The following is a 27,212-nucleotide window of genomic DNA, read 5'->3' as shown; positions in this document are numbered from 1 at the left end:
TCACTACACCATTAATACATTCTCCGATAATCAAGTTTGATCTAGCAAAAATCACATAAACAAAGTTTGTACTGTTGAAACCCAAATAGTTATTGAGCTCCATTAGCTTTATACTCGGTCATTCGATAGCTAGAGTTATTTTTGAGATTAGACTGTTATATCATCAACAACTTGCATCAATATTTCTATATCAACACATATTAAGTGATCACAAGATTTTGTCACAGTCTTCAACTTTTCAGCAGCTCTCTCAAAGTTTGTCCCAACAAATATTTGAGTTTCGCATGAACTAAAAATAAATACAACTAACCTGATACTGGGTGTTATACAATTAAAGCAATCTAAAATTAAATTACTTTCACGCTACACACTAAACAACAAAGTTGGCCTTACATATTTAATTAATTTGCACGAAACAATCGATTGTTTCGTAGAATCGATTGTTAAAAAACAGAGATAAACCTTTTGGAGTAACGAATTTTGAAAGTTACACAATTTTCCTCATTCTAAACATGCCTGCAAAAAGTTGGGTAGCTTTTTATGCCTGTATATACTTTTTAGAAAAATCAAAATACGTATGAAGATTACATATTGGAGATATGAAACGAGAGAAATGCAAGTATATAATACGTTGTTCACTGACTTTGTTTTAGTGTGATGTAGACTACCGATAGAGCAAAAACGCTTTTTTTATTATGTATATAGTTTCAAAAACTGTTATGGAATTATTGTATTCCTAGAAAAAAATGTTACAATTATTTTTTCTGCATTTATAACATTATAACAAATGAAAAAAATGTGCTTCAACGGTGTAATGTTTAGTATTTAATTTGTTTAAAAAAACAGTGAAAGTAGAAAAAAAAAGAATAATTATATACATTTTTCACATGCTCATTTTTTACATGCTGTATTTACATATATTTTCTGTTGTTTTATTGGTTTTATGTTTTTTGTCTCGTTGTACATTTCAGAACAAACATTTTGATACCATTTTCACGAAAATAGCATAAAAAATATAGACAATTATTTTTTACCTGAAGCCCTACAATACCCCAAATTATTGCCTGGCATTTCTCCCATATAACTTACAACATAGTTGTCAGGTAAATCTCTTTGTCACTCAATTTTTTCTCTGTGGCATTCAAAGACACGGCATTTATTATAAGTAATAAATGCATCATTTTCCTTTTTCTTCAAGTCAATAATTACTTACAAGACATTAGATATAACACTCTTCACAACATTGAAAACAAAGATTCAAATTTTAGGTACAACCAGAAGATGAAAGTTACATACTATCACATGATTTTTTTTTATTATATAAATAATTAAAAAAATCTAGAAACCGAAATATCTATGGACGCTTTATAGAATCATCATTCATTTTTAATTGGAATTTTCCTTCTTCTGCAGAAGAGCCTGTTTGGACTTACAAGGTCTGTCTTATATATAAATACATAAACTAATTCAACACAGTGACTTTGACACGATACATATTCTCATCGATTAGTTTCCACGGAGAACTGTTGATTGACCATATGGAGTGATATAGTTGTGATTATTTTTTCATTTCAACACGGAGATTGGCAAAAATACTGATGGACAAGCTCCAACGTAAGTTACTCATCACATAGCCATTTTAAATTCTGGGAAGATTAAAAACTGCCAGGTTATGAAATCTGCAAAATGCATTAGACAATCAACAGTAATAATAAATAGTTGTGGTTATAAACTTATTCACAACCATCAAGGAACTAGCAGGCCTATTGTCTTGATGGAGGATCCGATTGCTGGCAGAGAAGAATGGACATAAGAATTTAGGAACTGTCCCATCCCGACAAAATATAATCATTTTAAGTGACAGAAAACAATAAATTACATAAAAATTCCTTGGCCGTAAAGTATTTCTGTGACCTTGAAAAACTCCTTTGTAAAACAATCTCTACTTAGGATTTTGGACATTTACCATCGTTATAAGTTACAAAAGGTATAACACAATGTTTCGAGGATTGGAATCTATCCTCTTCGATTATTAAATTAAGATCCAACAGATTTGAGCGCAATATAGCCAAATCTCTTCATAAATATGAAGATCATTTTTCTGACAAATTCAGATTTAAATTAACTCCTCATTATTCCAAAGTCCCACATGTATACTCGTAACTTGCGCTTGAGTCTTGCATTCTGTGCAGTGACAACGCCTGGACTGGACTCCAAGCAGCTTTTGGGTATGTTTGAACCCTTTTCTTTCCCTTCTTTTCTTCTTTCTGTTCTTTATTTTTGTATGTATTAATACCTTACCCAACAGACGAACAGGATAGATTCCAATTCTCGAAACATTGTGTTCCACCTTTTGTAACATGTAACGATGGTAAATGACCAAAATCTTGTCCTTTCAAACCTTCCATCGTCAATAACAAACTGTAAACAAAGAAAACCCTACTAATTACTAAAAAAAATCCTATCTGTTATGCATTTCTTCTGGGTCCAATTATCTCTATATATAATTTTCTCGAGCATCATTGGAAAACTCAAAACAATCAAACACGATTATTTACAGTCCACACATACAAGTCTCTACACATTGCAGATAAAGTTCTTGGGAATGTATCTTAAATTTCCACAACCACAAACCCGTCGTTGAATATTTTCTCAGTAATTCATCTTTTAACAACCAGAAAAAAAACAAACAAAAGTCCAATTATAACGTTAAACATTTTGATGAATATTGGCAGGTACTGCACTTTCAGACTACTTAGAGCTGATGACCTTGTCTGTACCTTGTGAAACAGCTTCTATGACAAACACACGTTGAATCCAAACTATTTAATTTTCTCTTTCTTCTTTTCTCTATTTATGTTGAACAGCTCATAGAGCACCTACTTAAAAATTGGTCCTCAATTGTGTCACTGAATGGTGAATTCCCAACACGATAAAACTAAAATAAATAACTATTATTTACAAATTAAACATACTTAAATCACTAAGGTCACATATTTTATCAACAGCAAATTATATTTTGGTGGAGAACCCAGCAGACCAATTTTACGAGAAACTGACTTCCTTAAATTACTATTTTTATACCACAGTGTCAAATAATTTAATAAATCACTTCTTTATATGGCACGCTTCTTTAATGGACTATAATAGAACAGTACTTGAAAAAGTAATTGTGTACGAGAACGAAGTGATAACATAGTAATTAATAACTCCTAAAGTAAATAAATTTTAAAATTTTAAAAAAAGCCTAACTAATTGCTTTCATTCCATAAACATTTTCACCGCTTCAAATAGAGCATTAGAAATAAATACCACACGATAATCTAAGTTTACTTTTTCTATAAATACTTTTCATTTAATACTGAATCATTGAAATTATGATAGTTAAGCTAACACAAAACTTAGCATGCTTTTTCAAATTGGATGCTGCTAAGAAACATACAAGTTATCTCAATGTTGGCGAAGCTTTTCCACCAGTCTCAGTTCATACTACTTAAATTAAATAAATATTAGAGATTCCATTGGTTTTTTTTTTTACTGGGTAACAAAATAACTGAATAGTTCATTCTCAGAAGACTTAAATTGGTCTGCTGGTTCATAAGAGGTATGGTTCTCATCTGGCTATTTCCAAGACAAGAGACAGATCAGTACAGCAAACCAGATCTCCGCTATGACCGGTGGTAGAGTCACGTTACACCTGCTGCGTCGACGTTGAAGCCAGTTCCTCCTCACACTCCCGCAGCAGCAAGGCGTTGTCCAGCCGATGTATCGTCTCGCTCAGCTCACTCTCCCACTCGTCCGTCAGTTCTTCGCTACTCATCTGCGACAGCTCCTTCACGTGAGCCCTCAGCATGTCCAGGTCCTGTGGGCGAACAAATCGTTTCTACCTTGAACCGGTCATAAATTCAAAACCGAGCATGTGACACCTGACAGACAACGCTAGACTAATGCCCCTCTACCAGAAGCTCCACTCACACATCACACCAAAGCACTCGGACATACGTAAGACTTACGGACGTGGTCATGACAGGAGCTGACAGTTACCTCTTCCTGGTCCTCGGAGTCGGACACGACGGAGGAGGTGGCGCGCGACACGCTACCCAGACTTAGTGTGTCGTCTACGTCCACTCTACAGTCCAGGTCCTTTCCTTGCCCACAGTGAGAGGGCGTGTTCGGTGCCGAAACTACCAGACATACAAATGTGTCATACAAAATAGCATACGTAATACATAACAAACTATCAAAGGTCCTTAGAGAGAAAACCAAAAATATTAATACGAATAAAATGTGTTTGTGTACATGACATTTGCATGGTAATAATGGCCAATTCACAGGAAAAGATCGAGACTCCTGCCTTTATTGAGCTAGGAAAGAATCCTTAAAAAGTCATAATATGTTACTGAATTTTTTTAATCTAATTTTATAACAGTTTCTACGAAACAAAATTGGCACACAATTGAACCATCACTTATAGTTGGCAATGATCTCACAATACAAATTTTTTAAGTTTAATCATAGATGAATACCTTACTTAGTCGAAATAAATATGTTCACAGTGTATTAAATAAAATTTAATTTAGATTCTACGCCTTACGGTGCATGTCAAAGTTATGCGACCAAAGTGCTCTAAAAAATTATATGTACAAGTTTATTCACATATAGCATGTGGAATGAGAAGCAATAAAAAAAATCTTGACAAGATAAAAAAATCCAAAAGAAAGCAGTCAATATCAAACCTAATCAGACGAGATTCAGTAAAACACCTTTTAGTGAGCTCAAAATCCCAACAATTTAGTCTTTATGTTACAGAAGTAATTCTACACAATCGTTAACATTAACTTATGACTACAATACACGTACAAGAATCAGCACTGATAAGCATTACTTGACCTTCTATGAAATTAAAAAAAAAAAAAAAAACTGGAAATATGGTGAAAAATATTTCAACTGTTTAGCCTACCTTAAGAAATAAAAAGATGACAATAGCAAAAATTTTGATAGTGATGTTGAGAAATATTTTACAAATAAAGCTCTGGACTCTATTGGAGAATTAGTTGCAATCGGTAGAACACTGGTTAAAAGCTTACAAACTATAAATATTAATTTTAGATTTTTATGGATATAGAAAATGTTGGGAGAACCCTAAAGATTTTTAAAGTTTTCAAAGTTACCAAAAAAATACGAGGGGTATTAGAAAAATAAGGTTCCCTATGCCGCCGAGACAGAATGCGATATGTTGGTAGAAATCTGGCAACACTGTCTTACTCATCAAGCTGTCCCTCTCTCTATCCATACCACTCGCGCCTCGCTAAGTCCAACAGTTGTTAAAAAAAGTTGAGATAATATTGCTTGAAGATCGGGAGAATCACCATTCACAGGAACAACAGTAAAGTCTGACAGATATTGCGACAAATTAAGAAAACTGAGACGCGCGATACAGAACCGCAGAAGAGGAAGATTGTCCAGTGGTGTGAGGCTTCTCCATCACAACCCCTCATGTCTCACGTCAAACTCAAGAACTGCTGACAAATTTTGGCTGGACTATTGTGCCCCATCCCCCCTACAGCCCAGACCTAGCCCCAAGTGATTATCACTTATTCCGAAAATTAAAGGAACACTTGGGTGGCCAACGCTTCAGTAACCGATGATGAAGTCAAGGAAGAGGTTACTCGATTCCTCAAAGGATTGGCGGAGAATTCTACAACATGGGGAAAGAAACTACCATCCGAATAATGATAAGTTAAGAAGGTATTATGTTAATTTTAGAAACCGACTAAACTTAGACATAAAAGCTGCCAAAGAATTTTACTATAGATCTCAGTTTAACAATGCCTCAAATGATATGAAATCTCAATGGAAAGTAGTGAATAGTTTGATTGGAGAGCGACAAAATAGAAGGGATATAAATGAAATTTTTGGAGTGAATGGTATGGTCACTGATAGTTTTCAAATAGCTAATGAATTTAATCATCATTTTTTAAGTGTTACACATAAATTACAAACACAAGTAAATAATGATTATCTTGATCTAGTCACTGATTATATAACAACACATTCATTCAAAAAGTTAACTTAGAATCATTTTTTATGTGTCCAACATCTACTGTAGAGATCCTACAAATAATTGCGAGCTTGAAGAACAATAAAGCACCAGGTTTTGATATGATAGGCTCTACAGTTCTAAATGTATAGCACCTAATATTGTAAATGTTCTAGAATACCTGTATAATTTTAGTTTTGTCAACTGGGGAGTTTCCACTTTGCTTAAAAAAGGCAATTGTGACACCAATTTTTAAAAAGGGGGATTGTACACAGCCCAATTGTTTCCGGCCCAATATCCCTGTTGTCAGTATTTGCTAAAGTACTTGAGAAGATAGTCAAAAGGCGTTTAGTTGACTTTTTAAATAAACATAACTTTTTCAGTAACAACCAGTTTGGTTTCCGAGAAGGCATGTCTACTGAGGATGCCTTACTTCATTTTTATGGAGGCTGTTTATAGCTCAATTAACAATAATAAAAAAGTTTCTGCATTATTCGTTGACATAACAAAAGCTTTCTATACCATTAATCATAAAATATTGTTGGAGAAGCTGTGGATAGCGGGTATTAGGGGATTATCACATGACTGGTTTTCCAGCTATCTTTCTGAGAGGGAGCAAAGGGTTCGAATTGGCAATACCCTAAGTGATGCAGGTTCTGTTGATTTTGGAGTGCCTCAGGCTCAGTCTTGGGGCCTATCCTTTTTTTAAATGTACATTAATGATTTGTGCGATGGATGCTTTAAGGGCAGAATCGTTGCTTTTGCGGATGATGCTGCTTTTATTTATGAGAACTTTGACCTTGAGGCTTTGCATAGTGATATGTCAAGAGATTTATATTATTTTGAGGGTGTGGTTTGATAAACATTTCATGATTCTTAGTGAAAAAAACCAAATTTATAATATTTAGTCTGAAAAATGTTTTAACTTTTAACATACCATTGAAATTTCATGATTTCAGATGTTTTCATTTACGTTGTAATGAATTGTAATTGTTTACAATTAGAACAAGTTAAGAGTATAAAATACTTGGGTTTGGTTATTGATAGCAGTTTAACCTGGAAGGAACATATAAAAAAATTGAAAAAAGATTGTATCTTAGTCTAAGCAGCATGTATTTACTTCAGCAGATGTGTAGGAGTGTTGAAGTGTTGGTTGGGGTTTACCATGCTCTCGTTGGCTCTAGGCTTTCTTATGGCATTACATGCTGGGGAGGGACCTACTGCTCAACTTTGTATCCCATTATAATTTTTCAAAAAAGGTTCATGAGACTAATCGTCGCGTAGAGAGAAAATTTGAACATACATGGCCAATTTTCTGAAACCTAAAGATTCTTCCACTGCGTCATTCATACATTTTTAAAGTACTAAAAATCTTTTACATTAGAAGCACCTCATTTTCCGTGGCTCGCCAAACAACCTATAATTTAAGAAAATATCAAGTAGTGTTTGTGCCAAAGTCTCATTTAACAGTACATCAAACGTTTTATACTAGTGTGGCACCGCGTTTGTTTAATTTAATAACTCTGAAAATAAACCAATTTACAAAACTAAATGAGTTTTTGAAAAATCTAAAAATTTGGTTGTTTGAGCAACAAAAATATAGACAACTGGTTAAATGTCACAATTTAAATGGGTGTAGAATTCTAGTGTAGATTTGTTGTGTAGATTTTATTATTATTATCTTTTTTTTTGTTTTTTTATTCCCTCTGTAATAATAGTTTATTTTGTTATTGTTGTACAGTTACTTTTTTGAAGGGATAAATTTAGTTGTGTAATTTAAAGCACAGAGTTATTAAACAGAGATTATTTTTTGAGTAAAATTATTTTTTTTTTTTCCTAATACGAGTTGCGTGTCGCTGCTAGCCGATTTTTTTGTTTTAGTTTAAGTGATGGAGATCCCAATACTGGTTTTACCTATGGGGTTCCTATTTGTCTTGTCTTAAATACAGTTTTTTTAAGTTATATTATCTTTTATTGAGACTGTTTTTTGCATCTTAGAATGAGAACATATTGCAGTTTACTTAATGTAAGAACATTTATTTTGATTTATACTATGTAAATGTATGTATGTATTTTTATTATGCATGAAGATGTATATGCAAAAATGTATATTCTGTGACAAAATAAAGAATTATTACTATTATTATTATTATTATTATAGAAAATTTGGAGCATCGTCTAACAAAAGTGTTTGGACAGAAACGGTGATTATGTGGAAAAACAGCTTAACTTTTAAGTTTTAAATTGATGTATAACACTAAAGTAGAAATATAGAGTTGTCTATTTTAAAAAATCATAGGAACCTTATTTTTCTAATACCCCTTGTATAATAATTTCATTGAGAACCTAACATTTTTTTAAATGTATAACAAATCTACAATGCAATGTATTCTGAAAGCAATGAAGAAAAGATGACAGAACAGGGAAATTCTATGGGAATTATTCATCAACACTGCACAGTAATAAACTGTGGTGTAAATTACGCAAATATTCCAATCATATTCAACTTTATGTAAGTCATGAAGATGACTTACTACTCAATTAAGTAAAGATACGCCTGCAACTCCTTCTCTATTAATAAAAAAAGACTGCCATCTTTTCTAAACAAAATCTCCGCTAAAATGATACTAGTCTAGTAAAACTCAAATAAATGGAAATACTTATGTTACGACAATCTGAGCAATTTATTACTTGAAATCTAAACATTAGTAACATTTACTATTAAATGGAACAAACAGTGACTATAATTTCCAATTTAATTCAATTAAAAACAACTTTATTTAATTAGTATACACACAAACTTACAGGATTAATGTCAGGATTTTAATTTAGGTCTATATTAGATAAAAACAAGAATACGTACACAAAAACCGAGATGTACCATAAAAAACAGAGCAAGTTCAAAACATAATTATTACAATTCAAAGAGTTACACTTAAAACAGTTCTGGGCACAAAATTATTATTTATGGACTACCTTACTTCCAAGAATTATCACATTACAGTCAAAGGAATATATGGAATTGTTGATGAGAAACTTTTTAAATGTTATTTTAAATTGATTGTATATAGCCTCTGATTTAATTTCCATAGGAAGGTTGTTATAAAATTTTGATCCAACATACTTGGGTTTCTTTTGAAAAAGTTGTAAGGTGTGAAGTTTATTGCTACCTTATTGCGATTTCTTGCGAAATAGTTGTGATTGTCTTGTACCAATTGTCCCCAGGATGGTTCACTTCTGGCTTGTTTATACCTTTCAGTTGAACCCACCACTGGGTACAGCAAAAACCAATGTGTCACTTAAATCTGGGCAACCTTATGGATGTCCAAGAGTGGCACATCACTAACCGCAAATATCTAGATTCTGAGGTGCAAGGATAGTTTGATAGGTCTAGTCTACTGCGGGAGATGACTATTGGAATTCCCTAAGAGTCAAAGGTTCTTGGTAGCCAAGACATAAGGGTGTGCCACCCCCTGCCTGCTTTGACTGGAGAGGATGGTTCAAGCTGGCTTCTCCTTCTTCTGGGGAGACATGACTGAGATTAATGCCCCCAAGTAGATCTGTCTTAACAGGTTATAGGTCTGATTACAGGACATGGTCACCTGAGGAAGCATCTTTACAGAGTCAGTATCTACAGGAGGATCCACTCTGTAGAATGTGTGATGAGCAGGAGGAAACTGCTGAACACTTGCTCTTTGACTGTCCTGTAATAACAAGGGAATGGTACGCCATCTTTGGTAGTTTGGACAAGGGTGGCGAATTTCCTCAGGAGGACCTAATCAGTTGTTTTCGGTGATTTGTAGAACTGCTGAAACTGTAGACGGATCGGCCTCATTGTGTGCTTCCGGTGTGCGCAACAGGCCCTTAAGGTTTGGCAATAGGCCGCCCCTTTGAAAAAGAAGAATGCCCAAAATTCTTCCTCATGGATCTTGACAGGATGCGTTCCCTACCCCCAACCTTTACTATCCAGAATATCCTGTCACTGCAGAATCAGCGCAAAAATCCTTTTAGGACTATGTGCAATTTCTAAGCTTCTTGTCCTAAGAGAACAAAAGTTTTCTTTTGATTAATTCTTTAATTAATTTTATACTTACATTAAAAACTAGGTTAATCGAAACGAGGGAGATGGAGCCATTTCAGATAAAATATTTTTTTATTAACCCAATTACATCTAAAAACAATCTAGAATGGATCTGTTCACACTAAACATTTTACTGTCGAACACTGCTCTCCAATATTTGTGTACAACTGTCCGACACTGGTTGCGACTGCGCTTGCAAGAGCACTTCCACCTGTTTAGGCTAACAATTTTTACTCTCGGACACAAACATTTTTCAACTAATTGCCAGCGTAAACGAACCTTAAGATTTGTTTTCCCCAATAAATAGCAAGTGGAGTATCCCCATACTACTAAGGAGAGTAAATCACCTTCTAAAGTTTCTCTCTAAGTCTAAAACTCACCGGATAGTTTATTCAGAGGTACCTCGTCAGGTAGGGAAGGTACCAACTCTGCTCCAACCCCTGGCTCTCTGGGCCCCTTTGGTGTGTTCTGTAATAAAACATATTTTTGAAATTAACAATAAAAGGCAGGAGTATCCAAGACAATGTTCACGTAACAGGTTTTGCTGAAGTTGCATGCAAAATTCAAGAGCATACCTCAATTTGTTTATGAGATATCCAGTAGTACAGTCAGAAGAGGAAGTTTGCTAAATCGATTGTTATAGCACAATTTCAAAATTTCAAGTTCATAGTTCAAGTCACTCTTGAGATATCACCCCGAGTTATGGAATTTGCTAATCCTCAGGCAAAACCCATGGAGGGAGTATAAATTCTGGTAACTTTTAAAAAACTACAATTTATTCAGTCTTACATATTGCAATATATAATTTAAATTGGTATCTGCAAATTATAGGGGTTAAAAGTAAACTTAGTACAAGTGTGTTTGCAAATTAACGTTTATGTGGTAAACTTGTGGAGAAAGGTCTCATACAATTTTATTTTGCGCTTTTTCACTGTCATTTAACTTATAGTGTTATTGCTTGCAAATTAAGTATTCATCATCCAAAAAAAGGCTGTTAGAAAAATTGGAAGGAGTCAATAAATATCATAGTGTTGCAGAGAAGTTTTCAAACGCTTTAAAATTTTGACATTATTCTCTTCATACATACAACAATGCCTACTTTACCTTCGAGCTAATTTAGACAAAGTAAATAAGGAAAAATATTCATAATTATGAAACAAGAAGTTGTAACAATATCAACCTGCCTCAAACTAGACTAGCTAAGACCAACAAAAACTCAATGATGATGGCTATTAGACTATGGCAATTATAAGTTGCCATTAGATATAAGGATACTAAAAAATTAAGGAATTTAAAGCTAAACTAAATTATTTTCTTTGTAAAAGATCATTCTATTCAGTGGAAAAGTACATTTCAACAGTAAGGACAAAACAAAACTTACAATATTCATTGTTTTACAAAAGTTATAACATTGTATTGACGTGCCAATGTATTTGTGTGGAATATTTTCTGGCAGAATAATATCCTTGTTTTTATAAAGTATATATTTTGTTCTGTCATTGTAAATACTGTAAATTGTATATACTGAACAAAACACAAGTGTGGAATTTTTAATACAAAAATAAGTGCTTAAATTGAGAAATCTCTGACACTCTTTCATTGTATATACGTTTGGTATCATTTTTAAAACTTGATAAATACAAAATTTTCAAGTAAGCAAACATTTTCACTAGCGTTTTCTGCATATAAGAGCTATTCTTAAAGCAGATTTCTATAGATTGTCTGTAATATATGTAAGGAAAATATATTTGCACCACAATTTCCTTATATGTGCTTATTTTTTATGCTGCTTTTTTACATAGACATGCTTGTAGAGTTTATTAAATATATACTTTTTATGCAGTTTTTTTATCTGCAGTTATCCATTCGTTTGAGCCTATGTTGAGCCTTGATTGTTCGATTTCAAAGAGTTAATTTTGTTGTTAGGTGTTGGATGTTCTTAACTATGCAACTAGCTCCTATTTTATACGAGTGAAATAGAGAAAATCAGAGAGTCAGAATATTTTTTTTTTCTTTTTTTTTTCTTCTTTCTTTATTCAGAGCTTAGCTTCCCACATAGGTTTTCTAAATGATCATTCCAAATAAGTAGTTGTTAAATGTGAGACCCAAAAACTTGACTTCATACCCTTGTGTAACTTCTCAGATTTCAGTAAAAATTTTTTATTTTCTTCCAAAGACAACTTTTTTGCTTTTAGATGTTTGATTGCAAGATGTTATTGACGAGCCTGTACTGATAAAAAATACTGAGAGCAACGTACCAAGGTATTATGTTCAATACATCAAATGATATATTTTTTAACAATAAAGCCATATTGAATTAACAGACAAATTAAAGCTTAAAATCCTTCTCTGCTAATTATGAGTTCTTTTTTCATTTTGAGGTTTGCCAATCATACCAATTTACTATATAAAATAACTTTATCCAAATTATCATGTTTTATATACAAGGGGAAAAAATATGAAACTAATACTTTAAAATAAACTATAATAGAATGAACCAGTAAAAAAACTAAAATTAAAAATTATATTTTGCTTTAATCAACGTTATTTACGGATGTAAACAGTGATGGACAGAATGGTAGCCAAAACCAAAAATAAATACTTTACAAAATTAGAATAAATATAGTTTTATTGTTTTTCAAACAAAAACATGCTTTTCCAAAGAACAACACTAGCTAACCACACCTTGTCTTTCCTTCGCAAATGAATCTCCTCGGAGATTGCCTCCAGTTGACGCAGGGACGCTGCGTACTGTGACTTGGCCGCGGAGATGGCACGCTGTAGCTCGTTAATCCGCTGCTTCTGTGCGGCCAGGCTGCTCTCACACACCGCTTTCTCCTCGAAGTATGGCCGAGACTTGATTATATTACGCCGCAGTTTCTGTTCCAGCATTTGTACCTGAACAAGATATCAAGTTTTAAATTTTTAATCTGTGGATGAAAACTCCTTAAGATGTATGTGTTGCATTTTAATTTTGAAATCAGCTACCTTTTTATTAATATTTAAATCAGACTAAATTCTCCAAATTCAAAGATCTATGGTTTGTGATATTTTTCTTGGTTCTTGTTCAGAAGACGTGTCACAAAGTAATGTTACAATCTAGAAATTTTGAATTGAGGCCAAGACCCCTACCCAAATTTTGGATGTCATTCCTCATAATTTAAAATATGTAAAAAAGTAGGTCCCGCCTTAAAAATGTTTCTTATCTTTCGTTCTTTTAATAACTGTTAAAAACAATAAGAAGTATTGATTTTTTAATCATCTTGTATGTCAGGCAATCCAAAATTTTAACAGCATTAAAATTAAATTACTTGAACTTTTTTTAACCATAATTTTATCATTTGGATTTTTCTTATGAAACACAATTTTTAGTTTATGTATGGAGGTTAGAAAATACTGTAAATCATCAATAGTGTCTATTGGGTATAGTTCAGACAGCTTGGATACCACTGTCAAGTAAAAACAAGTATGGTAACACTGTAAACATTGAGGATTTAGCATCGATGGTAGTTTGCTCAGGCATTGAAGTTATACTGCTTCTTAGGCCTAACTTAACTCTCGCAAGCATTTGCCTCCAATCACGTCGACTTTATCTTTGTTCTCTGCTTTGTGTTGCCCTTACACGGCTACTTTTGGACCTGCTAATGAAAAAATCTATGGACAGTACTGTTGTCTTGTTTAAATTTAACTATTTAAAATAAATAAAAAAACTCCTGAGCCATTTTATATACTTGAATGAAATGAGCACTTAAATTCTCATCATTGACTTTAATAACATAGGCCGTAAAGAGGTAATATTTTATACAGTACAGAGCTGTTTCAGACCTTGTATGATTAGATTCAAATACTGATAAATTCATTCTGGGCCTATATGTAACCTAACCTAACCATTCATCTAATCTAACTGAAACATTCACTGTATTTTTAGCTATCAATACATATAACGTAGCTATGACATCATATAATTTATACAAAATTCTAGTTAAACAAAAGCACGCTACTAGAATTATAAAGAGATTCAGTTAAGCATATTTTTAGGGAACTCCAAATATTTACTGTCTACAATCTATACATATTTGAAACTATAAGTTACGTTGTGCATTTCTGCAATCTTGCTTTAACAGAAAGAAAACATCAATATAATACACGGTTCAATATATCTAATGATTCTCATCACTTGGAATTTTATAAAAAGAAAACCTCGTACATGGGGAAAAAGTTTCTAAATCATTTACCAATTGAGTTGAAAACTAACTACAACACAAATAATTTCAAAACTAAACTTAAAGAATATCTACTAAATAAACCTATATATTCATTCCAAGAATTTTTTGAAAGGGCTAATTGACTGGTTTAGCTCAACATGTCTATATGAATTTACGTGTGTATGTGTCTGTGTATATGTATTTATGTATGTATGTGTCTGTTTATATGTATAAGATAACTATTTATTACCATAACTTATAATGAATGAATGTTTATTCCAGCAACTGTGCATGAAATACACTTAAAAATTATAATAGTAATCCTAGTACTAATGCTTATGTTAGTTAATATTTTATAAGTTGATGTTAGATAATTTTTTTATTAACTATGATTGACACTATTCATTGTACAATCTGTGCATTTGTTTTATGAATAAAGAATTTCTGTAAACTAAACTGTAAAACTGTAAACTATGTTGATGAAATGTAAGTAAATGTAGAGTTTAGCTTCTTTTCACCTTCCCCATAGTGCATCGTCTGGAATGTGATGATGTCACAGACATCTCCTGGAATCTGGTGTCATATTCGTCTGAAGAGATTAAAAAAGTCAGTGACGAAGAAGCTCAAAATGAACAATTTGTACAACAGTATGAATTATTTTTAGATATTTGCATACTGGTATAGTGAATGTATTTCCGTCATCAGAGAAAACTAATGAAGACACGATCTTCTAAATGTTCGAAATTCGAATAATATTTACTTTCAATAGCTTTGTATTTACATTACGTTGTCATGTTCATTTCACTATAAAACATCTGTAATCACTAAATTTTAAAATTGCAAACCCAATACTGAAAACTTTTGATTTGATGAGGCCTTTTGTCATCAGACATTTCACAAAATTTAGTGATTACAAAATAATAACCTATATAAACTCCATCTTCAACATTATTGTACATGTTTTAATTTGCATGGTTCCACTGTATAGATTTAAAATTAAAGATATTGTACGAATGAAATTTTTTAAACCATGACATTAAAATAAAATAAAATGTTTTTACCAAAGCCATAATAACATATGTATCTACCCTTCAAGTTATTAAACCTTTTTCAGTTATGATGTATAATGTCTGGTTATAATGCATAATGACCAAACTCACTAGCCAAAATAAAAAATAATGACTTAAAACGTATATAATAGCTAAAACGATGTGGCTAAAGTAATAAAAGTCCTAGGTAAATATGTTATGTTAGCTTAGGTATTTGTAGTTTATGTTAAAAAATATTATTATTAGTATGCTTAATGGTTAGCTCGAAATAAAATAAGTAATAAATAAAGCATGATTAATCACTTTGGCCAGCTTTGGTCAGATAATAAATATAATGGCTGAGTAAAGTAATAGAGCACTATTAATCGCTTTGACCAAAACCACTGGCTGTTATACATAATGACTGGATATTATATATAATAGTTGGATTAATTACTTTAGCAGTAAAAAATACATTTTTATACCACAGGACTTTCCCAACGGTTTCAAACTATATGACCATAGCACTAAAAGGGTTAGGGTAGTAGAAAAGTGTTGGCTAGCATAAACTACCTTCTGTTCCGCAGCGTTGTACAAGGTCGCTCTCTTCTGGTGCTCCCGGCCACTCTCGGCCTTAGCGTGCTCCGCTTCCATCACCTGTCACATCACTCGCTCATTAATGTTTCGCTTGACTTTGTTTTAACACTTACAAAATATTGGGTGCAAACTAATATAAACACTAAAAATATATATATATTAGTGAAATTAAAAACATTATGGACATCTTTACAAACTAAAATAGGATAAAATGGTAACAAAAATTATGATAAAGTACCTTTTTTGTTGCATGGTTCAGCATTTCTTGCCAAGCTGCGTCGAATTTCCACTCGTCTTGTTTACTGAGATAACGTGCCTCAGCCAACGCCACCGTCTCCTTAGCTGCCGCATGAATCTCTGGAATAAAATTTTAATATAAGCCTTTTAAACTTTTTTTAGCATAGATTTTCCAACTCAATTTAGAACGAAAACTTAACCATCTTAAAACAAATAATTTCACCACTAACTTTTTTGCCAGAAAATGCTTAGAAAAGACTTTGTAGACACAATATTTTATAAATCCTCTTCATGGAACAATGCCGATTGTACTGAACAACATCTTATCAGCAATAAATATAAAATCATTTTTATTCATAAAGACATTGAATCTTAAAATAAGTTACATTACTAAGCTATATACTCCAATAATCAACAATTATAATAAAATTTATAGGTAGACCAAGTGTATGGATTTATAGATCTTGCATCTGATAAAATCACAAAGAGCTGTGTCAAATAATATTTCAAAAATTACAATTTTGTAATTTTTCACAAAATGTAACAGTTTTTAAATTCAGATAGGAAAACACTCTGTTTTTACTCATTTAGCATAGGTACAATGTGAGCTCAAAATTGTTTATACAATATTTGGAATTGAAAGAAAATACAGTTCAAGAAATCATATTTGAACCATTTCATTTTTTTTCATTTTTCATTTTTTTCATTTTGTTAAAGAAGAATCTTCAACATCAGTCACATTGAAGAAAAATACGAAACACTAGAAAAGATGATGATCTCTTGCTGTTTTTCTCACCTTATTGAGTGCGGATGATAGATCTCCTAATGGTCCTCAAAGGGTTACTAGATTGGCCCCATCACAAAGATTACAAGCATTTCAACTTAGAAAACGTTCAAGAAGGAGCATGAGGTCTTTGAGAGATTCCCACTAAAATGAAATACTTAGTGTGGTTTCTATCACATTTTAAAATTATAATCAGACAATGATGACACAAGACACAAGAGTATTTTTAAATCCACTTTAAGAGGAAAATAATATACTTAAAACGTGATCACTAGTCACAATGAACCTACCGTTAGCTCTCTGAAACTTTACAGCAGCCCGCTGGCAGTCAATCTGAGCCTGCTTGGATATCTCCAGGGCCTCGTAATATGGACGGGCCTTTTCCACACAAGACCCCAGTTTGTGGGACCATAACGTGATGCGACGTGTCGAGTCATTCATAAGCATGCGGAATGTCCCATTTGCCTCCTGCATTAAACGAGTTATATCACTATTTACTCAACGCCCATGCATTACATATTGCATTGAATCGTATTATAGTAGTGTGTGTACTGTGTACAATACACAGATTACATAAATATATCAGCCCTCTACCATCAACTACCGTTTAGTACAAACACTTGTATTTCTATAACTTCAATATTTGAACAAAAGATTTTGAATTCAGCAAAATTACATTAAAGTACGGAGAACAAAAGAAATTACTCTTTTTTGTACTCTAATTTCGTTTAACATGAATTGCAGATATATTTTATTTAATATTTTTGTATATTGTACTGTATTTTTTCATTAAGAAAATAATTTACAAATAATTACTTGTAGTTTTTATGAAAGCATCATTTTGTTGGTGCTTTTCAATCACACTGCAACTTCAAAAATGCAAAACTCGGTTATTCATTATTATCGACGTAAAAACTGGAAGTTATTTTTCATAAATTATTTACTGTATATATTAAACGCATAAATAAACAAGCAAAATTTTAATGCAACTCCTATTATTGTAGTTCTACTGATTAGTTTGTGGTTAAATTTCAAACTCGGGTATTTCAACTTTTGGTTTGAAATAGTTGTTTACCAGATCAAGGGTTAGGCTCTAATTGTTTACATGATCAAGGGTTAATTTGTTATCTATGAAAGAGTCAAAACAATACTCAATAATCGGTGTAAATCTAATGGCTATCATAGAGTACACAACTTTGTTGTTTTGTTTCCTTTATACACTGTTGTTATATTTTTAACGGTGACTCACAGCAGCTTTTGCTAACCATTCTGATTAAATATGCTACACCTATGTCAGTACATTAAGTAATTCAGCATTTAAGTTTAAGTAGTGGACCCACTGCTCGAAATCGGGCACTTGCATTTACTTTAAATTGTAATTTTGTTTAGAAATAAGGATATCTCGAAAACATATATCTCTATATTATATATCTGTCTCTCCTTATCAAACAAATACAATAACAATACACAAACACATAAAATACTTGCAATTGCTTATTGTATAAATATTTTAAATAACGAAAGTAAAAGCCTCAGTTCAAGCCTCAATAAAATAAAGTCTAGTCTACTAAAGTAGGCCTAATTAAATATTAAGTACCACAAGGATCTGTACTTGGGCCATTTTTATTTCTTTGTTATATAGGTAAATTACCAGAATGCCTTGCAGAACCGAACATTAGTAATGAATTTTGTCTATTTGCTGATGACATAAATTTAACTGCCTCTGACAAAAATATTGACATTTTTCCTGGAATGGAATCAGCAATAAACATAGTATAAAACAACAACTAAACACATATCTAATGCCTAATAAAAATAAAATAACTTTTGTCGAATTCTTTGGCAGAATTCCAATAACTTGAGTTCAAATCAACAAATTTCAGACAAATCTCATGATAATACATCATTTTTAGGATTCGTAGTAGAAAACAAGCTCAACTGGTCCTTTCACATTGATAAACTATGTTCTAAATTAATTTCTGGTATTTTTGCAACTAAAAGGTTATCTCTATCTTGTAATTTAATAACGCTTAAATCTATTTATTATGCTTTGATCCACTCACACATCTCATATGAAGTGGAAGTGTATGGGTCAACATCTCTCTGTAATATGAACAGAGTTTTTTTATCCCTTCAAAACAAAACCATAAGAATTATGTTAAAATCTTAATCATGATACACATTGTAAAAATCACCACTGAAATTGGAATAATGACGGTTTGCAGTCTCTACATATATAAAACAGTTTTGTATGTGAAAAATATTATTGGAACATTACCTAAAAATTTTGACAAACACGGCTATAGCACAAGAAATAAAAACAATTTACAAATAATTAAACATAATAAAGAATTTTTTTAAAGAAGCCAACTTATATAGGAATACAGTTTTTAAACTATCTCCCAATATTGATAAAAAAATTAAATAAATTCGACAAAGTTTGTAAAATTTTTCAAGGCATTTCTTGTCGAGGCTGCCTCTTATAATTTTAATGAATACTGGTCAAAAACAATCTTAAAACTATGTACTTTCTTTTTAGTTTTAAGTAAAAATTAACACCATTCATGTGTACAGTTGTATATTTGACGAATAAAGAATGTTTTGAATTGAATTGAAAATGCAAAAGCTGTGTACATGATAGCCTACTCCTTGAGTTTTGTTAGTAGTTAGTAAAAAGGACGATGTGATAGAAAATTGCTTGTCAAATCTACGAGGTGCACTAATGGCATGGGCATATATAAGTGGGGGGGGGGGGGTCAGGAGGTTCAAGCACGCTACTCCCGAAAGTTTGAAAGACAGACATGAAAACACCATTACTTTTCTTGACGAAAATGTAAATAAAGATTTATTGATTGATTGATTGATTGAAAAACTGCACCCAGTAGTTTGTTTCAAGCTAGAACACATTTATGAGGCCTTAAAACTCAACAATCTTGTGGCGGAAGATTTCCGAACCCCTATTCTGTGAGGGTATTTTATACTTCTTAAACCACTCACTGAGTCAGCCTCCCTTCCACAAAATAATTTTTCATATAAGCTACTGATTAATAGTCTAATATTGATACATATCTGTACAGTACTTACATCCAACTCCATTTCCAGTTTGTTGATATTATCCGTTGCATTGTTTAACCTCTCCAGTTCTACCTAAAATGAAAACCGATGATCGTTAATTTTAAACTGACGATATTCCCCAAACATACTACAGCTTACATACTCTACGTCACAACCTGTTAGTTCTTTATCAAATAATAACTACTAAGAGGGTAGGCAGTGTAAAGTTACATGGTTCTACCCACGTAAATATAAAACACAGAATCACTCACTGGAACCACAGTTCACAGCGCCATCCTATGGCCATACCTAGTACCTACCATTTACCGCTTATAGCGCGACACTACCGAATTCTGGTTGCTGGTACTATCTTAGCGAGGCATCTGTTTGGATTGGTTTCAGTTCTACCTAACCTCCTGCTTTTATACACCTGTTCCAAAACTGAGTTTAAAGATCCACGCTTCACTACATTATCCATTAACCTTTAATTTTCCAGTTGCCGATTGGACATTTAAAACTGAAAGTGACTTTAAAGCGCTCAACGCATTTCTTAGTAATTGTTACCAATTAAAAGAATGCAGTTGTTTAATAATTAATACAGTTCATATTTGATTTTTACCACTGATTAATTCATGGAAGTAAATAAATTTTACATTTGTCATTTCTCAACTAAATTTGCCAATTCATGCATATTTAATTGGCAAAAAACAACTAAATGTTTTTATATTGGAATTAAGAATTAGGTTACTGGCCAACAGGAATAGTTTTTAAAATTTATAAAACACAAGAGTTAAAGATTATTCATAAAAAATATATGTATTTCAATTCCCAGAGTACATTAATCTATTGTTAAGATAAAAGTATAGTTGAAATACAAATCTGAAGAGATTTTAATAAACATAATAATCTAGAATGTAGTAGTATTGTCACTTAAATCCTTGTAAATAAATAAAATTATTAATATTTTTCTCTGTTCAGAAAAATAAGGAGAATTATACAGTGTCTCATAACTGTCTACCAATACTTTTCAGGGTATTATTCTTAGACCAAAGACAAAGCAAAATATCATATTCAAACTTTCTAAAACTCAATAATTACTCAAATAGCTGCCATTTTGCTTATTTTACTTAACTATTTTTAATTCAAAAACAGCTTGTTGTAATGAATTGAAATTTGGTATATATACCTTTACAAAATACAGGCCTAATTACAGAAAAAATTTCAATTTTTTAAAGCTTTATTTTAAAAATGGTGGCTTCCTAAATTCTTTAAACATAAATATCTTTAAAACGAAATATGAAAGAACAATTGATACATTTTAGTTAGAAAATTTCATTAGAAATCCAACGATACCAAGTTTAAGAAAATCAGTTGATAAATAAGGAAAACCGGAGTGGTAAACAACATCCATTGTCATTATGTGACAGCAATGTTTGTGAGCCACAACAATCAGCTGTTTTAATTTTAGCTGTTCTAATCAGATTATTGTAGTCCTTCTCCGTAGACTAATGGTTATAGTCTCAGCTCTCTAACCAGGAGATCACGGGTTCAAATCCCAGGGAGGTCCATACACATTATATATATATATATATATATGTGTGTGTAATAATAATAATAAAAACCAGTGCACTTCGAAAGCCGGCATAGCTGACGCTGAGGCTTAAATGAGATTAAAAAATAATATCATTGTAGCATTGTTACATTACTGTACTCATAATATACTTACCTATTGCAGGATTTAGGTTTCTTTTGATTTAAATGTAAGAAAATAAAATTTGTATAATCTTCAAAAATAATAACTTTATATAAAGAAGACTGATAATGAATCCTTAAGTTCCTTAAAAACAAAAAAAATACAAAATCAAATGTGGATATGTGGGGCTAAATTTGCTGAAAACATTCAAAATGTTTAATCAAACTGGCTGTACGAATATTGAAAATAGATTGTTGAATATTCGGCTGAAACTGTTCATCCACAATTATTAAATATTGATCTTTTAATTCAAAATATTTTGTACTCCTTTATAATTTAAAAACTGTTGTAAACTCATTACATGTACAATATCAATGAAGTTATTATTTTTGTAGATTATACATATTACATTTTCTTGTGTTTTAATGAAGAGAAACTAAAATCCTGCAATACTTAAGGATATTATGACCTGAGTCTGCAATGTAACGATATAATCTTATTTACATGTTAAATGAAACTAAATATCTACCAAAACCAAAACATCTCAATTTTATTTAGTAAGTGTTGCCTCTTATAGGAATCATTCATCCCTGTCAAAACCACCTAGACAGTTGGTTTCGGATCTATACCATGACTAACCTCAGCAACATTATGAATAAATTATTACAATCTGCATGCCAGAGATATGACTGGCATTTCACACTTGTACGGACACGTTGACAAGTGGGACTGAGTCAATGTACACACAGTTGTACGAGCAAGGGTTTGTCACACAGCACTGCAAACAATTAGGTCACTGCCAGAAGGGTCTTATCACACCGGGACTGTTGTAACCTCCCTGATAGGTTGCTGGTTGTTGCACTCATTTATTACTCATGTTTGGTTATGAGTGATGTAGTTAACATGAGTGAGAATCAACGGCAAAATATATGATGTATTTGCAGAGTGGAAAATGTGAGGTGAACACGGAATTTCTTTGGAATTCATGTGACTCATTATTATAAAATTGTCACTTTGTTAATTTTTTTCAACAGTGATTCCTCATCAATCCAACACATTTCAACTATTTAATTTAATTATTAATTCATTCATCAGTTTAATTAACCTCAAAAAATTTATTTTTAATAACATGACAAACAAACAAGCCAAGATTGCACTATCTAATTAATATTTTTTGTTTACACTCATAAAATAACATTTTTTGCTACCTACACTTTTTTAGTATTGCATATTATTTTTTTAATATCACAAAATATGGACTGTAAATATGATCATAAAATAAATTATATTATAAAAAATATAAATATATATTTTAAAGAACCAGTGCACATGAAAATAAGAAATAATATAATTAATACATTATTATTGTAAAAATATTAAAAGTAAATTTTACTATACTGAATTTGTGAAATGTTCGGGAATAATATAAGTTTCAAAGGTTTTTAAATAATCGAAGTGAAATTCTATATCATAATGTCTATTGTATAAAAGACCCCCATTAATCAATCACTAATTCTGAAACTTCCTGATATCTCAGGAAGTTTAAATTTGGGCCACATATGCCTCGAGCAAAAGTTAAATAGAAACACTAAAATATTTTTTTTCATTTCAACCATAGGGGGTGGAATGGGGTTACATCCCCTAGAAGAACCATTTTGGTCTTTATTGAGTTCCTGATGACCTAGAACTAGAAAATTTTACATATGTACATGCCTCATCACTTACATAGAAACAAAAGCACTTTCATGAAAATCAACCACTAGTTGTAACCCTCGAAGAACTATATTTTTGTTTATCTTAAATTCCTGATGAGTTAGAACGATGAAATTTGGCACACTTGCCTCATTCTATGAACAGTAAAAGAAAAGTTTTCATGAAAATCAACCGGTAAGAGAAGTTTAATTGGGGTAGATCGCTTCTGGAGTATTCAATGTTCAGATGTCGAGTGATTGCAAACGTGCGTAATGCTCCTACATATTGCACAGACACGTAGAGGGATGATAGACATGACCATAATTACGGAGGGTGTAGTTAATCGGATACACGGTTGCCATTTGGATTGACGAGCCTTCTCTTTCTGATCATGCTCACATCTACTTTAAAATCAGAGACCTGGAACTTGAAATTGTTTGGTATAGGAATCGTAAGAAATACAGAATGGATGTCATACCAAAAAAAACTTAAGGGTACAACTAGAATCTGATGGTAGTAACAGGAAACGGATTCCCAATACAGTACAGCTGGACAAATCTGTCGACAGCCTGACTTTTGCAATTGTGGGTGCATTTGATCTCAGTTGGCCTGTCATAAACTGGAGGAGATCCAAAGTAGCCTGGTGGAGCTCTGAACTGGCCTCTTCGAGGAAGAGATTCAGTGCTTTATTCGAGAGCTAAAACTTGGGGTACTTGGGAGACCTACCATGAGGCTCTTGCACTGTACAACCGCAAGGTTCGTACGACTAAGAGATTAGCCTGGAAGAAACTTTACACTGACATTGGCAGTGTGCAGGGTTGTGCAAGGCTTCAGAGGTTGCTAGAAAAAACATCCTATCCTGCCTCTTGGTGGTCTCAAGGACAATCAAGGTGAATAGATATATTACTGAACCGGAGGGAGTTCTAATTATGATGAGAACACACTTTCCGGACTGTATCATTTATGACAAGGATCACCCAATCATCTGTGGAGGGAGACCTAAGGGGTACGCCACTCACTTTTAATGGAGTTTGGTGTGTCGTGTAATAACCTTCAGAAAGATTGAGTGGGCGTTTAACTCGTTTAGTCCTTATACAGCTCCTGGGAGAGTCAGAGTGAGACCCGGTATGGTTGCAGCGGGGTTTGGATATTCTCCTTCCCCTTCTATACAGGCTGTTCAGGGCCTTTGTGGCCCTCAGGAACATTCCTCTCTCCTGGTGAGTATCCAGGGTAGTGTTTATACCGAAGCAGGTGAGGTCTAGCCTGGATCAGCCTGTCCTTTAGGTCAATGTCTGTCCTCCTTCCTTTTCAAAACCATGGACAAGAAGATTTTGACAATACATGTTCTCAGGTGATTGTCAATGCAGTCTCGAGACATGACACTGATGGTCAAATATGTGACTGGATAATGGCCCTACACTTGGATAAAGTTATCACTTATCCATGATGTTTTTAAAGTAACATCATTTAATAAAATAATACTTTCCAAGTTTAGAAAACTAACCAAAATAGCATTTAAAGACAAAAATCTGTATTTTTCTCGTTTCAATAAGTTTGTTTTGTTGTTATGATTTCTTTATTATTGAAATGAGATTTTTCCCATTATCTATAATTGTTATTGTTTGTTTGGTGGTTACAGTTCCTTTACTATTCTGAGGTTATGTCATTGTATATATCGAACACTTGTAATTTAAAACATGAATTTCATTAACTATTTTAGATACGTCAATATAGATTGCTCGTCATGTTATTCAATATTTGAAGTACTGTATCGATGATTATGCTAAGCGATATAAAATTCAGGTCCACTCTGCTCTACATCTATAATATGTATTATCTCACCATCATGTACAGGACTGATTAGATTTTGTTCCATATGCCAATGATTCTACCTAGAGGCCAGCTGTTTTCACTCAGCAATGTCAACAATGCTTTATAGTACTTAATTGTCATGTTTCTTACTTTATATGGATTTCCTGATCATACTAAAATTTGAAACGGATTACCTTCATCCCAAATAACCATCCTATAGTCTAGTGAAGTAATTTTACTCGCACAAGAAATAAGAAATATCCTACAGCTAACTACATAAACTAGATGCCTTCAAATATCAATTGTTCTCCAAAACTGCATTCTTTATTGTATTTTTTTTTTCAAACTTAGCTCCATAAACTCACAAATCTTTGGGTGTGTTACCAATTGGTTTAGAGGTAACCCAGTTCATCATGTTATTCATAACTACATCTGTTATATGGCTTCTCTCAAAGAAGGTAGCTACATAACTCATCTGATTGAATGAACTGATGAACTTTATCTTTCTGTAATTTCCTAATTTTCTAACAAGACACAGTTCGTTAACATCTAAACGCTACTGTCTTGTGTAATGATTAACAAGGTAACTTACTGTTTTGTTACACTAAACTTCTACACTATTGTGCCATATGCTAACATAAAAATAAGGACCACACTACCTATACACGTACATAGTATATTAACTACATACAATATACAATTTTAATGTTTCAATCAACGAATTTTACTCCTTTATATCTGATTATATATCAAAGTAAGAAGGCCCAATAGCAGGCTCTAATGAATGCATCTTGACATGTCACCAATTTTATTTGTATTGACCATCCATGCTTATTCACCTCACAAACCACATTAGACAACTGTGTTAATGACACAGATTGCAGCTCACAAAGACAGTCAGTCCACGAATTAAGCTTAGCAGATTAATTATTTCTGTAGTGTTATACGTTAATTGATTGAACCGAATCTTTCTCATGGGAAATGAATTTTTAAAACCATTATCTACCTGTATTCTAGGATCCAGATCATCTTCATCAGTTTGTTCTTCTGGTTCTTCTTTATTAGTTGCCATTTTCTTGATCGGCTTAAGTCTAACTGCGGCTCACACTCAACACCAAAAGATACTAAGTCTTGGGCTAAATACAGTATTTCTAGTTTATTATAGCCCTAAAAATACTTTTGATTAAAATATTAAACAACATACAGACACAGATCTAGCCTATTAATTCTCAATTACACTGTGAAAAACAACTCCTTATCTTTTACCAATAATCAGAGTTAACAATCAACTAGGCTTAATAATTTGATCTGTGCAATAACTTGGTCTTGCCTAGTTGTCTTAAAACTAAAAGGCTTGTAGATTGAGCGAACTATTCTACACTAAACGTAATTTCGTGTCGAAAAATATCTTTGCTTCCTAGCACATGAAAACTACAGCGGCTATATATAATAATTCATTTTCAGAGGCACTGAACACTTGTATACATGAATAATCAGTTAACCGTCTCACTCATTAGTTGTTAGAATATAATATTTCCTCAGTCTGATGTTTATATAAAATTGATTTACTTCTCAACTTCACTGCACTAAAGCGTCAGACCGTCTTTCTTTCGTAAATTGGTATTATGGAACGAACTGTGAACATGATAATAATAATAATAATAATATAATAATAATACTTTATTGTCATGGACATATATACATGTATTGACAATGTCAGAATTGTTGAACGTTTACATTGTTCTTAGTCATACTAGAGCAGTAAAAAAACAAAAACTTAGTAGCGGTATAAAATAGTAACAATGCATGTATTGCGTGTAATGTAATAAATGTAACAATTTTAAAAACAACGTAAAATTGATAATAATAAACTAATTAATAAATAAGTATATAAAAATAGATAACATCACAAAAATTCAACAAGTTAACAAAAAAAATAAAGACTATTAGTAAGAACAGTTAACAAGAACAAAAATAAACTATTTAAAG

General features: G+C 32.3%; 1 protein-coding gene across 3 annotated transcripts; it reads right to left on the bottom strand.

The window, feature by feature from the left end:
- Positions 1–2,420: 2,420 nt before the first annotated feature.
- Positions 2,421–26,863, bottom strand: LOC124366360 (SH3 domain-binding protein 5 homolog). 3 transcript variants are annotated; one of them, XM_046822857.1, is made up of 9 exons: positions 26,230–26,863; positions 20,057–20,119; positions 17,263–17,440; positions 16,190–16,308; positions 15,928–16,011; positions 12,807–13,019; positions 10,502–10,589; positions 4,003–4,184; positions 2,421–3,862 (listed from the first exon to the last, which is right to left on the bottom strand). In XM_046822857.1, exons 1-9 carry the CDS (start codon positions 26,293–26,295, stop codon positions 3,692–3,694), a joined length of 1,164 nt encoding a protein of 387 aa, XP_046678813.1. In that variant the 5' UTR covers positions 26,296–26,863; the 3' UTR covers positions 2,421–3,691. The 3 variants fall into 3 exon arrangements, with proteins under 3 accessions (XP_046678813.1, XP_046678815.1, XP_046678814.1); XM_046822859.1 differs by having other exon boundaries at positions 4,014–4,184; XM_046822858.1 differs by having other exon boundaries at positions 4,045–4,184.
- Between the last annotated feature and the right edge of the window lie 349 nt (positions 26,864–27,212).

This window comes from Homalodisca vitripennis, chromosome 7 (assembly GCF_021130785.1).
Source record: "Homalodisca vitripennis isolate AUS2020 chromosome 7, UT_GWSS_2.1, whole genome shotgun sequence".
Taxonomy (NCBI): Eukaryota; Metazoa; Arthropoda; class Insecta; order Hemiptera; family Cicadellidae; genus Homalodisca; species Homalodisca vitripennis.
This window is presented reverse-complemented; position numbering and strand designations above follow the sequence as displayed.

Bases quoted from the DNA above. Each gene is read 5' to 3' on its own strand.
- LOC124366360 (XM_046822857.1), bottom strand. From the start codon at position 26,295: ATGGCAACTAATAAAGAAGAACCAGAAGAACAAACTGATGAAGATGAT. The intron at 16,012-16,189 runs GTACTTTATCAT...GTGATGTGACAG, and splicing joins TGAACCATGCAACAAAAAAG to GTGATGGAAGCGGAGCACGC. The intron at 3,863-4,002 runs GTATGTCCGAGT...GTTCGCCCACAG, and splicing joins ACCACGTCCGTAAGTCTTAC to GACCTGGACATGCTGAGGGC.